The sequence below is a fragment of the Mastomys coucha genome, unplaced genomic scaffold (assembly GCF_008632895.1).
Source record: "Mastomys coucha isolate ucsf_1 unplaced genomic scaffold, UCSF_Mcou_1 pScaffold13, whole genome shotgun sequence".
Lineage (NCBI taxonomy): Eukaryota > Metazoa > Chordata > Mammalia > Rodentia > Muridae > Mastomys > Mastomys coucha.
The window spans coordinates 31,438,885-31,454,791 of NW_022196895.1; the positions used below are offsets into that span (position 1 = coordinate 31,438,885).

General features: G+C 41.6%; 1 protein-coding gene across 5 annotated transcripts in view; it reads right to left on the reverse strand.

Moving 5' to 3' along the window:
* Sil1 (SIL1 nucleotide exchange factor) overlaps positions 1–15,907 on the reverse strand; it is a 255,742-nt gene that overhangs the window by 202,696 nt on the left and 37,139 nt on the right. The window contains exons 2-3 of one of the 5 annotated variants that reach the window (XM_031365351.1): positions 12,051–12,399; positions 11,356–11,516 (exon numbers count right to left, since the gene is read on the reverse strand). The exons of 2 other annotated variants lie outside the window; for them this stretch is intronic. Coding sequence is in view for 1 of the 3 variants with exons in the window: in XM_031365348.1 (XP_031221208.1) it covers positions 6,794–6,796 (3 nt within the window). In the remaining 2 variants the exon portion in view is untranslated. Of the gene's footprint in view, positions 1–6,793; positions 6,816–11,355; positions 11,517–12,050; positions 12,400–15,907 lie in introns of those variants that run through there. 2 more of the 5 variants (XM_031365352.1, XM_031365348.1) reach the window with 2 other exon arrangements.

Here is a 15,907-nt window from a genome sequence, read left to right on the forward strand (position 1 = left end):
AAAAGTAGGAGAAGAACTTGTTGAGAAGAAAAGGAATTCAGAGAAAACAGAAAGAAGATATAAATGGGTAAGGGAGGTATATAATCAAAATACATTATATGCATTATAAAACTGTTTTTTGAGATCAGGTTTCTCTGTGTAACCATAGGTGTTCTCGAACTCACTTTGTAGACCATGCTAGCCTTAAACTCACAGAGATCCACCTGCCTCTGCCTTCCAAGTGCTGGGAAAAACTGTCAAAGAATAAATTAAAATGTTTTGTTTTTTTTTTTAAAGAGAGTAAGAGAAGGGTCTAGAAAGATAGCTCAGCAGTTAAGAGCACTTTTCCTCTCAGAGGGCATGAGTTCAGTTCCCAATATCCACATCAGGCAGCTCAGAAGCATCAGTAACCCCAGCTGAGGGGTTCTGATGCCCTGGCTTCTGGGAGCATCTGAACATACATGCATATACTCACATGCAGATACACACCTACACATTATTAAAAATAATAAAAGTAAATATTTTTTAAAGAAAGAATTACAAGAAAAATCAAGTTGTAGACAGCAATGCCAAGAGATCAATCTGAATAAGGAGGAATTGTTATGTTGGGTTTGGCAAGGAGGCAGCAAGAGAGGCATTCATTCACAGAGGAGCAGCATGTTGTTTTAACTTTGGAGTCTGGAAGTATTCAACATTCCACTGGAGTCTTAATAAAAAAATCTACCCTAATAGTATCATGGAGGGATTCCCCAATGCCATAGGTCAGTTTCCTATGACAATATATAGCCATGTCTGATTGCACACACTCCCAGGACAGTGAGGAGCAGTCAACCCATCACAGAAATGGGGCAGGGAGGCAAATTCTCCAAGAAGAAACTCAAGTCGGACATAATTCTACAGATTCTGAGCCTTAAGTCGTGCCCCAGTCTGCTCAGAAGCATTTGTTCTTTGTTGAGGTGTACTGACTACAACTGTAGCAGTTGGTGTGGAAGAGAACCGCACCAGACTCCTTCCCCAGTATTCCAATGCAATACCTAAGCATCTCAGAGGACAATCAATTCTGTCAAATAATAACTATACCCTACATTTATAGAGCACTGTGTATGTGCTGAGCAAAGTGCTAAGCTCATTTACTCGACACAACAACCCTCTGAGGTGGTTCTAATATGCTGCTCATTTTACCCATGAGGGGACCAAAATTCAGAGGTTAAGTAACTAGCCAGAGTTCATGCAACTAGAGAACAACAGATTGCGAATGTAAAGCCAGTTTGGCCCCAGAACCAGGACTCTTTCCATAGGTCATGCTGTCTCTCCACTGGTCTGTGAAATCAGCCACAGAAACTCAGTCCATTGCTGGGCAGTGGTGGTGCATGCCTTTAATCCCAGCACTTGGGAGGCAGAGGCAGGTGGATTTGAGTTCTAGGCCAGCCTGGTCTACAGAGTGAGTTCCAGGACAGCCAGGGCTACACAGAGAAACCCTGTCTTGAGAGAGAGAGAGAGAGAGAGAGAGAGAGAGAGAGAGAGAGAGAGAGAGAGAGAGAGAGAGAGAGAGAGAGAGAGAGAGAGAGAAAACTCGGTCCATCATTTTATCTGTTTTGCAATAATACAAATAAAAACTCACATTTTTTTGTCATGAGAAAAATTTTTAAATGAGCCTACTGGGGCCCTCTTGTGGGAAGACCTGCTTCTATCATGTCCAAGTTACAAGTTACTGAGTCTGTCTCTGTCTCTCTCTCACATACACACAGGATGTGGGGAAAAGCCTCTGCCTGGTCACTATGCTTTCCACTAGATAAACTCTGAGCATGGAGTGAGACAAGTAGACTCTCCTTTGTAATTGTTCCTTGGCTCTGCCTGAGGTCCTGAGAGCGATCAGCAAGTACTGATGGTAACAAAGTTACAAGAAACTCTACTCCATCTCATCTCTACTCCAGTACTCTGGATCGATTCAGATTCCCCTGACTAGCTGTGTGACTTCGAGCTAGATGAGTAACATTGTTAAGTCTCATTATCTTTAAAGGAGACTTGCAAGTAACTACTTAGTTGTATGGTTATCAGATTGAATCAGATAACAAAACATACAGAACAGTTCCTGAGACAAAGTAGAAGTTCAAATAACCTTATAGCAAAATTGGGCATGGTGGTACAAACCTTTGATTCCAGCACTTTGGAAAAAGAGCCAGGCGGATCTCTGTGAGTTTGAGGCCAGCATACACAGCAAGTTCCAGGCCAGCTAGGACTACATAGTGTGACCTTTTCATAACAAAATAAAAATTAAAAAGCTTGTAGTTAAATATCTATTATTAGAGAATATTCTGAGCAAAGCAAAGTAGTAGATTCTGTCACTATCCAGGATTGCCTCTGCTTGGAGCCCAGTCCTGAGCCTCAAATTACCCACAAATGTAGACTACACAATGGTTAGGGTACACACACTGAAATCTCAGTGATACTGGCTGCTTCTGAATCAGTGCCAGTTGATCAAAAGCAGAAAGATGCTTCAGAGTCCAGCTTCCTGATAACTCAGGCCTGTCTCCACATTCCTGCTGTTGCTCTTCTATCTCTACAGAGTATCAGGGATTTTAGGAACAGCCACAGTAAACACAGCCGAGCAGGAATCAGAATTCCTCTTTCGTTTTTTCTAATGCCTCTAGGCTTCCAAAGGACAGCAGAGTCTCTTAGTGGGACCAAAAGATTCTGGAGGAAGGTAAAACTTTCAGTTCATAGCTCCAAACAGCATAGCCACCCCTACTGTGTGCTGGTGTGGGTTATAAGCACTCAGTAGTCATACTCATACAGATACAGTTTATATTTTTATCTTTATTTTTTTATGTGTATGACTGTTTTGCCTGCTTGAACATAAGTGCACTGTGGGGGTGGCTCTGATGCTGAGCTGTTCCCCAATTGGTTCTTGATCTGTCAGTAAAGAAGCCATGGGACAATTGCTGGGTGAAAGAAATGGGCGGGACTTCCAGGTATTTCTGGAGGCAAGAGACAAGGGAGAAGAGTCCCATGTTTTGGGAGGAGTGGTAGCCTGGGGCTGCTCCTATAGGTGGGTGGTCTGTGGTGTTTAGCAGGGATTAGATGTATCTGAGCCACTAAAGTTTAGAGCAGGTGGGAGGTACAGAGATAAGAATATTGATAAGGGCATACTTTCTCAGGTAGGAGATAGTAGTGTCCAGCAATCGTGTCCAAAGGCAAGTTGAAATTGAACAACTTTTATTGGTAGATTCGGGGAAGCTAAGTCAGGACTTACCAGTCCTCTCCATTCCAGGAGCTTAGGCATGATAGCAAAAACTACACACAATAATGTACCACTTGCATACAGTGTCCTCAGAGGCCAGAATTGGGCATCAGATAACCTGGAACTGGAATTATAGACAGCCATTAGCTGCCCTATGGATGCTGGGAACAAGGTTCTCTGAACTAGGCTTTCACATCCAAGGCTCAGATGGTACAATGATTTAAGAGAAAGTTTTCTGGGGATATACCATGAGGAAACAGACTATAGCAGACGTGAAATACAACTTTCTAATTGGAAGACAGATTAACAACTAGGATGCTCCTTAACTTACAGAGGACACACACACAACAACAATAACATTTACTTGCAAAAACATTTTGTGGCAATATGAGAGGATAGGCCACCCAGCATAGAAATTTCAACAACCCATGTTGGCTTTGACTGTCATCAGGTAACTAAAACATTATATTTTATTTTTAAGTGCCTGAGAGCCCACAGCTATTTAAAATACCACATCCTTAAAAATTTGAAAGGGAGATGAATTTTAAAACATACACATTTACATATGTGGGCAGAAACACACACACAAAATCAGATGCCTCTCAACATAACTTAGAGACCCATAACTTACTGGTTTCACAATCCAACCCAACACCCAGAGAAAATCCAGGCGCCTTCTCAAAAAGATGGTGGGAGGCTGGGTAGGTAGCCAAGAAACAAAGAAACCTAAACTCAGCACTTGGCACACAATTAAGGAGAAGAGAATTTTAAATGCATTGTTTCTGGCTCTAAATATATCTACATTTATTACCAATTTGGGATGAGAAACTACATTTAGTTCTGCCGTGACCACATGCTAAAAATATTAAGCAGAGTATTGCCTAGGAAACGGCAGCCCTACTTCAGAAGTACCTCTGCCACGTTCCCAGGAGTAGCCTTCCTGGGCTTTGCTCAGATACTCATTTTAGTAGAATTGTCAGTCTTCTGCCGAAGTCTCCATGCATCTTAGAAGTCAAGGGTAGCAGTAGACAAGCCTGTCACCACAGCACTTAGGAGACTGAGGAGGACGGCTGAGGTCAGAGCAGACTCTATAGTGAGTTCTGGTCAATATTTCAAAAAAGATGAGGGGGAAGAAGGTAATGGGGTGAATATGAACAAAATACAGTATGTACATGTATGAAAATGCCATAAGACCAATTATTTATGTATAATACATGCTCATGTAAAGTCGGAAACATTGAAAGTGACAAAAGGGAGGGGAGGGTTGGCCATAATCCCAGAAACAGGAAGAGCACAAGTGGAAGGTCAGCTTGAAGCTCCAGGCCTGCCTCAGAAACACAGCAGGGGCCTGAGAGAGAGAGAGACAGACAGACAGACAGAGACAGACACACAGAGAGAGACAGACAGAGACAGAGGCAGAGACAAAGAGAGAGAGAAAGAGAGAGAAAGAGAGAGAGAGAGAGAGAGAAAGAGAGAGAGAGAGAGAGAGAGAGAGAGAGAGAGAGAGAGAAACAGAAAGATACAGAGAGAAAGACAGAGACAGGAAGACAGAGACAGGCAGACAGAGACAGATAGACAGAAGCCCAGAGAAACAGAGAAAGACAAAGACAGGAAGGAAGAAGAAGGGAAAGGTGGCACAGCCTAGAGTCACCTGGAAAAGGGCTGAGTAAGCGTCTTTTATCAGTTTGGTTTGTCTGTTATTGTCTTTATTGTTGGGCATGTCTGTTATTGTCTTGACTGTTAAGTGGGAAGGTGACCATGGCCAGAACCATTTCCTGGGCAGGTTGTCTTGAGCTCTATGAAGAAGCTAGATAAGTAAGCCAGAGAACAAGGCATCAGGCAGCATTCTTCCATAGTGTCTGCTACGCTTTCTTAACAGTGAGTGAGCTCCTGGACTGGAGGAAATGCTGTGTGGAATAGCACGCAGTCTGGCTTTCTAGGTTCTTCACCTGACTCCCCTTGATGATGGACTGTGACCTGGAAGTGTAAGATAAAACCCTTTCCTCCCCTAAGTTGCTTTTAGCTAAAGTATTTCAACACAGCAACAGAAAGGAAACTAGAACCTAGGGCTCTCTTTGGTAGTCAAGTTCTACTTCACAGGCTTGTCGCAGCTGAAATCCATCTGACTGGCTAAGCCACAAGGGTTAGGAATAACTGTCTGCCCAACCTAGTCCTTGCATCCTCAAGGTCCAACACTGTCTGGCACTCAAAAAAAAAAAAAAAAAAAAAAAAAAAAAAAAAAAAAAAAAAAAAAAAAATCTGTTGACTGTGTAAAACAAAAACATTAAAAAAAATCATGGGATACCAAATGATTAGCCATTTTAAAAATTGTTTAGAAGACTGGAGAGATAACTTAGCAGTTAAGAGAACTGGCTGCTGTTCCAGAGGACCTGGGTTCAATTCCAAATACCTACATGGCAGTTCACAACTGTCTGTAACTCCTGTCACAGTGATCTGATGCCCTCTTCTGGCACCAATGGGTAGCAGCACAGACACGGTACACAGATATACATGCAGGCAAAACACCTAAACACATCTATTGGGATCCATAAAAATAGGTAAGGAAAAGATTACTGAGCAAATACACATAGAAGGATCACTGAAAGTTCAAGGCCAGCTAGAGCTACATAGTGAGACCCTGTCACTATGTACCCCTTCTCAAAATAGAGTAGAAGAAGCATATATATGAATTACTCATTTAAACAAAATGTATGGCCATATCTATGATCATATATTAACCTAAAATTATAGAAAGCAGTGCTCAACTGAGTCTCTTTTCCTAAAATGTTAACTACTCAAGAAACATTTAAATAAGCTCTCTTTCAATGATCTCTTGGATGACTCCTTAGGCCTGATCAGCAAGTCCAAGATCAGACCATCCACTTATCAGCACAAGGAAATACAGAACACAAAGACAAAGCTACAACTTGACCCTATTTGTCAGGGCAACCTTCAGTATGAGTTTAAAGAATCAGTGTGACTGGCTCCTGGGAAAAGTGGTCAAGAAAGAACTATCAAGGCAAAGTATGAAAAAGTTGACCTGACCCAGCTTCAAGGCCAGAGCCTCAAATAGGGAGTGCAAGGCAAAGGATGCCAAGACCTCACAAACAGCAAGGCAATTGTTAAGAGTGACAGAAGTGGGCGGGACATGGCTCAATGAGTAAAGTGCTTGACATGAAACCATAGGTACTTGAGTTTAAATTCTTAGAACCCACATTAAAACAAAACAAAAAACTAGCTAGGCATGGTAGCACATATGTCTATGGGGTAAGCAATAAATAAAAACAGGAAAATCCTAGGAAACATAAGGGTCAGTGAGCCTGAATGACATGTGTAGAGAGGGGGTGCTCATAGATACACACATACATCATACATAGACAAAGGATGGTTTAAATAAATAAAAGGTAACAGTGCTCAAATCTTTACACATTCTTCCAAAAAGCATAAGAGAACACTTCCTTATCCATTATTCTATGAGATCAACTTAACGCTGATATAAAAACCAGACAAAGACAACATAAGAAAATTACAGGCCCCTCCATAGGCATATAGATGTAAAAATACTGAGCATACCATTAGTAAGCCATATTTAACAGTGTATTAAGAAGCTTTTACAAAATGATCAAATCGTATTTGTCCTGGGAAGTTTAACCAAAGTGAGAAACATATGATCATCTCAACTGATAAAGGAAAAGTGTTTAACAAAAACTCAAAACTCTTCCATGGTAACTGAACAAAGTAAACCAGAATAGAATGGAACTTCACCAAATAATGAGGAACACACATGAAAATCCTACACAGAATGTGATATTCCCTGGTAAAGACTGAAGTCCTTCAGCTAAAATCAGGCACAAGATATCTGCTTTGATCGCTTCTAAAAAGCACCAACAGCCAGTGTGGTGGAAGGAAGACGTCTAAAATGAAAGAGAGAAGAAAAATTATCTCTATGGAAGACATCATCATCCTATGTGTTAAACACACACACACACTAGAAAATCGACCAAGATTCTGCTTGAGTTCTTAAATGAAGAAAAAAAGTTACCAAAAAAGGAATGAAGATGGGGCCAGAGACGGTTTGGTGGCTTAAGAGCATGCACTGCTCTTGTAGATGGTAAACATTCAGTTGCCAGCACCCACAGCAAGTGACTCACCACTGCCTGGAGTCCCAGCTCTGAAAGACCCACAGGACCTCCATGGACACTGCACTCACTGACCCAAACAGACATGTGAAGGAATATATCATTTAAAAATTTTTTTAAAAAAAGAAAAACTGAAAGGGACAAAAGTAATGTCACTTAAAATATCACCAAAAACAATAAAATGCTTAGAAATTAATTAACAGAGAAGGTGAAAGGCTACATACTGAAAACTATGAAACATTGCTAAAGAAATTAAAAATACCTAAATAAACAGAAAGACATCTTGGGCTAGATTAAAAGATTTAACATTGTCAAAGTGATAACCCCCCCCAAAAAAAAGAGAAAAGAAAAGAAAATACAGGCAATTCCACCCAAAGTAATGCACAGATTCAATGCAATTCTTCTCAAATTCTTGGTGGTATTCTTTATGGAAATAAGAAAAAGTCATAAAATTCACATAGGATTTTAGAGGACCCTAAATACTCAAAAACGGTCCTGGAAAAGAACAAAGTAGGAGACAAAAGTTGAAGAATTTACAAGTCCCTATTTCAAAATGTACTACAAAGTCAATAAGAAAAAAGGAAGAACTGACATTTAAACCAATGGGAATGAACTATGAGGACAGAATACAACTATCTATAAGCAACTGACTCTTAAAGGAATATTATTTACCTCTCCATGTGTGTGTGTGTGTGTGTGTGTGTGTGTGTTTTGATACAGAAAAGTTTTTGAAGATAAGTAAATGAAGATGTGTACATATAGTTATTTTTAAATATTATCTTCAAAAACTTTCCTGCATCAAAAAACATATTCTAGATTGGAAAAAACATAAAACAAAACAAAAAATCAAGTTTAGGGACATAGCTCAGCTGGTAAAGCACTTCCTTAGCAAGGTCATGGCTCTCCTACACCCAGCACTGGGAAGAAAATGTCTGCAGATCGAATCTGATAAGACACTATCAGTTAGGGGGACTGACTGCTCTTCCTTAGACCCAAGTTGAAATCCCAGCACCTACATGGCAGCTCACTACTGTAACTCCAAGGTTTGATACTCTCATACACATATACATATAGGCAAAACACTAATACACATAAAAACATCTTAAGTAATTTTTTTAAAAAAAAGAATATAATATCAGAATACATAATACAACTCAACAACAAGAAAACAAACACAATTTGAATATGGGAACTTAAACTTTGAACTTTAACTACTACCGTCTAAGTGACAGGAATAGAGCCATCAAATCAAAGCACACCCTAAAGCTTAGATTCTATACTAGGGCTGAAGAACAGCATGATATTAAAAGTCCTCCCAGTCTCAGAGTTTATTTCCAACTATCCAAATGGCCTCATTGCAACCCTGATTGGCACAGCAAGAGCTTATCCATTAACAATTCACTGCATCAGCACTACAGAGGAGAGCAATCAGCGTGGGAAACAGCTGAATTATGTCAGCAGCTGTAAACTGAGTGTTGTCACTTCTCCATGTTCAACTATGTCCCAGGCCTCAACACTGAACCTGCATTTGTCCAGTATCTATGCCAACTACAGTAACCAAACTTGAGTTCAAGAAACAGTATTAAAAACACCAACAAAGTAATAGTTAAATAACTGTTTAATATGAAGACCATAACACTTTCACTTCAAACATCCCCTGGTCTGACTAGTTACTTAAGAGTATTGGACAACAGTAGGAAGCACACTGCTCTTAGAAGTCCTTCCCAGGCCCTGACTCTAGCAAGGTATGGCGAGAGAAAGATGCATGCATATCCTTGGGGAAGAGTTGCTCAGGTTTTCTTCCAGAATCTCCTATTGAAGTGGTTTCTCTTTACAGCTTTGCTGGTCTCCACAGAACAGCAAGAACATGACCAATAAACACATTCTGAGCATGGAGAGAAACCAAAGGCAGCTACAACTTTTTTTTAAAGTATAGTTTTTTAAAGCACACATAAACCCAAGAGAGTTATTTTTCCCATCTGGTATCTGTTCTTAGGAATGGTATATCAAGAAACATTCATGCATGTGAATAAGGGTTTGTGACAGCAGGTGGGGTCAAGGGGCCTTACAAGATGCCACCAACCAAATCCCAGCCTGCCAGGCATCATCAGCCTGCAACTGACAGAGGTACAGCTAGCCAACGGCAGCATCCAAGATGGGAATTTGCAAAGGGATTCTGGGTTCCAATGAGTGAGCTTGTGATGGAGATGCCAGCAGGACCGGTAAGTCTCTCTTGCCACAGTAAGCTTGGGGATGGCTCACCAGCTAGCCTTCTCCCTGAACCAGATCAGCTAAATGAGAACAACATGTCACCGACCTGTTCAAGGAATATCCTAGAACCAGTCCACTTTACCAATGGCTTTTAGGCAGAGTATATCTGGCTGAAGATCAGAGATCATTTAAAGCCTATAGTTTAGGTATGCCATAATCCAACCCCAGGGGGTCATAAGAAAGGCAACATCTTTTTTTTTTTAGTTTCATTTTATGTATTTTGTTTTTGTTTTTGTTTTTGTTTTTTCGAGACAGGGTTTCTCTGTGTAGCCCTGGCTGTCCTGGAACTCACTCTGTAGAACAGGCTGGCCTCGAACTCAGAAATCTGCCTGCCTCTGCCTTCCAAGTGCTGGGATTAAAGGCCTGTGCCACCACTGCCCGGCTAGTTTCACTTTATATATATAGGTGTTGTGATGGCATGTATGACTGTATACCACATGTGTGCTTTGGTGCCTGTGGAGAAGGAAGATTGAGTCAGATCCACTGGAACCAGAGTTACAGATGGTTGTTGAGCCACCCATGTAGGTGCTAGAAATCAAACCTGTTTGTCTGCCAGAGTGCTCTTAACCACGGAGCCATCTCTCCAGGACCAAAACAACAATTTTAAGAACAAAGGTATGAGAGATGCCCAGTCCTTTCCTCATCTCAGCATTATAACAGTGCCTCACTCAGTTCATTATAGCTTCTTTACAGAACAACTCCCTCAGTCTTGGTTGAACTTACTTTGTCTCTCCCTATGCCTTCCTCCGCTTTGCCTAAGAGCTTGTCAGATGAGAAGCAATTCTTCACAGTTATTCCATTCTGGCTCTCACCACTCAGACTCTTCTTGTGGTAACTCTCAAACTAATAGCAGCCTCAGCCTCTGTAAATGCCCAGAGGAAATACTAACTTCAAGAAGTCTGGTTAATACTGCAGGCTCTCGCCATGAAAAGCAACCACTCCCATAAACAACCCGTAAAGACACAAGCCCTGGCTTCAGAGAAGCCAGATGTTTAGCTTGTAATTCACAGAAATGTGGAAAGCATCCAAAAAAACACAAAGAAGTACCATGCCCACACAGCACTGATGTACAGCCTACTTACTATCCTGAGACTTTTACCCACACAAAAACCATCTCAACCCTAGATAAGTAGTTAACAGGCCAGTCCTAAAAATGTATTTTTACAAATTGTTCACCCTCCCAAATAGCACTATAAAAACTAAAAATTCATACACTATGAAAAAAATTTAAAAATTAGAACATTCATATGCAGTTGTTACTTCAATATATTCAACTGGAAGATAATACATCCTTCCATACGTATTTGTCAAGGCCTGCAGCACCCTACATAGGTACCAGATGTTAAGGATGAATGGAATAAATAAACAGAGATATCCTACCCTAGAAGCTCCCAGGAGGACAAAGAACACACTAAGTTAGAATCCCACCAAAGATAGCTTTCAGGCAAGAGTGCAAACATTGTATGGGGTCATAGAGGGCTCACTGGAAGTAGTAGTAAGCTTGGAAGATTGAAAGTGGGAAACAAGTTAGCCAAAAGACAATGGAGGGACAGTTCAAATAGAGGTTACAGTGCTTTTTGAAGATCTGGAGACCCAAAACTAGGTGTATGCATTTATTTCATATACGCTGGAGCAAAGAGCTGATGGGCAACGAACATCATAATATACAAGGTCCTTCTTTTCCATGCAGATTTAAGTTCTGAACACATAACTCATTGTACTGACCTAGCCCATCTCTGGAATCTCTTTTCAGGATGATCTTGAGGGAGAGAATGAAGCTTGCCAACTAGATAAGTGGACCAACATAGTTTGTAAACTCCGCTTATGAACTCGTTCCTTAACCTTGTAATTCAGAGGAACCAGAATTTGGAGTTGGATCACATTACCTATCCACAGAGATATAATGCAGTGAATGATTTGAACATCAAAGCAACATGAGATTTTCAGCATAACCTTCATGCTGCCTCAACCTGAAGGTTAAGGTTAATCCTACTATAGTCTCCTGTTTGTTTCACACTCAAGTTCAAAACTGAGCCCTTGGTCTTCACTCTACATGCCTGATCCTCCTCTGGAGCTGCCCAATAAATCAGAAACACATGAGCACCGTGTTCCCACCTCCCTTCCCTTCTGGCTCTACTTGTCAACTACTATCAGTTTATTTACCAAGCATTCCAATTCTCCATGTTCATGTTCAAATCCCTAATTGCTGGAAGCCATTCTCAAGTTTTAAGAGAAGGCAACTACTAGAGGCTTTCGATAGGTTAGACTCAGGCAGAATTCCACAGTGAGGAAGCAGGAATCACACAGCTTTTACTTGTTCAACCCAGGGTTGCTGGAATAACCAACATCTACTCTCCTAAACTCTTTAAATAGCTCTCAATAAAACTCACTTTTTTTTTCAGATAAAGAAAAGCACTCACAGCCCATTGAACAGCAACAGATACCAGAGGCTTCAGGGAAGATTTAGCCCTGCATGGATTCTTTAGAAATGTCACTGCTTTAAGAGCCCAGAACCTAAAAGTGAGGCCTATGGTGACAGAACTCAAATCCTAAGCAAAGAAAGCTGGGCTTGACACATTTACTCTTCGCCGGCCATGAAGACAAATTCCAAGGATAGCCACTGAGCTGGAGTCTCCTTTCCCACGTCATCCTCTATCCTGCACTGCCAGAAGGAGAATCAGTAGGTGGAACCAAGCACATCTGCCAAAGCAGATGTAGAAGGCAGTCTTCAGAAGGATATGGGTATCCACAGCATGCTGGAACTGTTCTCTAAAACAAATACAAAATACAGGAGAGACCTAGTCAGTCTCTCAGCCTCAACCCACTGGACAAGTTTCCTTCACCCTATTTCTTGAAATTGACCCTCATAGCACTTAGAAGGAATAAACGTAGAAGAATGAACAAACCGTGAAGAAAATGAACAAATAGCAGAGCGAGGGACCAGGAGGAGGAGCAAGAGGAAGGAAAGGGAGAAGCTCCTAATCACACAACCTTTCATGTATCCCAGTGCCTCTGCACACAGTCTGCACAGGATGCTGGGAACACACAGGTGTGCCCAGACTGAAAGGAGACGCGCAGAGAAAAGCACTCTTGTTGGTCTCCCTGGCTCGGCAGCTTTCCAGATGTTTCTTCAACAGTGCCTCCTGTTTTCCTGACATTAAACCATGCCTAACAGCAGACAGCAAATAAAAACTTCACTTTTTAACGTACCTAGTACTTTGGACCGTATGATTTCTTTTCTAAGGAAACCCTCGTGCTTCATCTCCTTGATTAAAAATTGATTTCATTTGGCTTTCACTAGGTAGGTACAAGGGGGAAAGAGAGATTCCCAGCGATAACTTGCCCAACAACAGGACTGTGCTGAGCCCCAGTGACTGCACAGTTGGGTCTCAACCCACTGCCGATGAAAGAAAATTAAAAAGCTCACAACATGGAGCTTAAGCTCCAGCCAAAAGGAATTATCTTCCCACAAGCGTCTCTGTTGGATTTTTGGTTAATAGAAAAAAAAACTTTTTTAAAGGGAAGGAAAAGAAACCCCAAGGATATTTAACATGAAACTTAGAAATTCTATATTTTTCAAACTCCCTTCCAGGGAGAAAAGGCACAGAGGTCTTTATTTCTCAGTCCTACTTTTCAAGACTTCTTCTGTTGATATGACATTGTTGTAAAATTTTTCAATTTGTAGAGAGCATGGCTGAGGAATTTTAAGCTGCTGTGCAGGCACTCTACAGTGTGATGAGGTTTGAGCAGTTGCTCTCCAACATGGAACACCAAGTTCAACAGCACTGCCTTGGGCGACCAGGCTGAGATCAAATACCAGGCCCTCCGGCCCATGGCAGGCCAGTCTCTTAACCCAGACTCCCACATACAGGTAGGGATCTGGAAAAAAAACCTGTATTTTGCCAGGCGGTGGTGGCGCACACCTTTAGTCCCAGCACTTGGGAGGCAGAGGCAGGCGGATTTCTGAGTTCAAGGCCAGCCTGGTCTACAGAGTGAGTTCCAGGACAGCCGGGGCTACACAGAGAAACCCTGTCTCGAAAAACCAAAAACCAAAACAAAACAAAGCCTGTATTTTTCTATGACCCTCAAAATACAGACTGAGGGGCTAGAGAGATGACTATGGTTAAGAGCACCAGCTGCTCTTCCAGAGGTCCTGAGTTCAATTCTGTGAAGGCTATTCTTGGTTGTCAATTTGACTATATCTAGAATTAACTAAGAAGTGAATTTTTGCTTAAAGTAGGAAGATTCATTTCTAATCTGGATCTTTTGAGATGGGAAGACTTGCCTCTAATCCAGGCCATGCCTTCTACCTATGAAATTTTGCTCTTTCTCTGTTTGCTTTCACCTCTCTAACAAGCCCACTCCTTCCCTTGCATTGGAGCCTACTTCTTCAGGATTCTGGAGTATATACTGAAGACCAACTGAGACATCCAGCCTCATGGACTGAACAACTCCTGGATTCTTGGACTTTCCATTCATAGGCAACCATTGTGAGATTAGCTGGACTATAGCCTATAAGCCATTCTAATAAATCCCCTTCCTAGTTATGGAGGTTCATTCTATAAATTCTGTTACCCTGGAGAATGCTGACTAACACACAGACCAAATTGTACACTCCAACCCTGCACCACCCAGTCCTAATCAAAGTCTGCAGCTTCGACTTCCTTCCCTTATACAGCCTTTTCTCCACTGCTGACACCCACCATCTCCTGCCACCAGGCTTTTGCATGTGCCACTCCCATGGCTTGGAATGCCAAGTCCTCCTAGCCTTCACCTAACAAGCACCTGCTCAGGTTGAAAGGTTAACAAGCACCTGCTCAGGTTGAAAGGTATTTCCTCCATGCTTCGCCAACCCTCTCCTCTGGAGGAGACTCAGTGCTGTCAGAGTACCTGTCTTCACCTCAGTATAGTGCATTGCTTTTTCAGCTGGCCTTCTCCCTGGTAGACTGTGAGGTTGTTAAGGATGGAGACCCACACTCATTCTGTATTTAACACTAAATATACCTAACAGTCGTCACTACCTTGGCAATTGACACAAAAGAAATGCCAGCCTTATTTCTCTATTCTGCTTTGATTCACTTCCCAAAGCCGCCGCCACCACCACCATCATCATGACTACCATCACCACCAAGACCACCACCATCACCATCACCACCATCATCACCATCATCATCATTACTACCACCACCTAAGCCTCACATATTAGTGTCCTTAATGGACAATAGAGCCAGGCTTTAAATTTAAACATATTCACCAGCAGTCTGTGTAGTACTTGCTAAGCAATGGACACAGTATTCCATATCTAATATAGAGACTGGGGCCCCTCTCCTGCCTTTTAGAAGACAAAAAGAATGTTTACAAGAATATTTACTACATAGTACCAGAAGGACTATAATAGAGAGACCACAGGACGGAGAAGGCACAACACAAGTGCCCTGATAACTAAGCCAGTTTTTCTGTCCACCCCTATCTCTCTCCATTCTTTTTTCTTTTTTTTCTTTTTTTTCTCTCTCCATTCTTACAGACAGAACAACTCACAGTATGTCCCTCAGCACTCTACAGTTTCGAATCCAGATGACTTTCCACTGGGTTTCCACTTGTTCTAGATTAATTCAGGTTCTTTTTAGCGTCTCTTCAGTACCTTTCTCAGGCATCTTTCAGGGATCTCCTTGCTTCTTCCCTATCCTAAGCCAGCTTGCCTATCAAGAGTCTTAGATGACCACTTGATATTTATTCTAAAATCTGCATTTATACAGAATGCTGTTGTAGCTCAGTTGGTAAAGCACTTGCTTAGCATGTGTGAAGCCCTGAGTTCAATATCCAGCACTGTGCAAATCAAGTATGCTGTGACACACCTGTAACCCCAGCACTTGGGAAGCAGAAAGAAGAGAATTAGAAGTTCAAGGTTATCAATGGCTACATACCCAATTCAAAGCCAGCCTCAGTGAGAGATTCTGACTTTTAAAAAAATTTTGCATTTATACAGGACATGAGTTACAGTCCCATCTATAATAAAGAACGTACACAGAGGGGCAAAAGACCAGAGACAATTAAAAGTGCAGCAAGCCATCCTCCACACAGCCTTTCCCCTACTGCTTCCTTTGGTTCCTTCTCACTGTCAACTTGACACAACCTAGAATCATCAGGGAATAGTTTTAATTGAGGAATTGTCTAGATATTTTGTTTTTTTGTTTTTTTGTTTTGTTTTGTTTGAGACAGGGTTTCTCTGTATAACTCTGGCTGTCCTGGAACTCACTCTGTAGACCAGGCTGGCCTC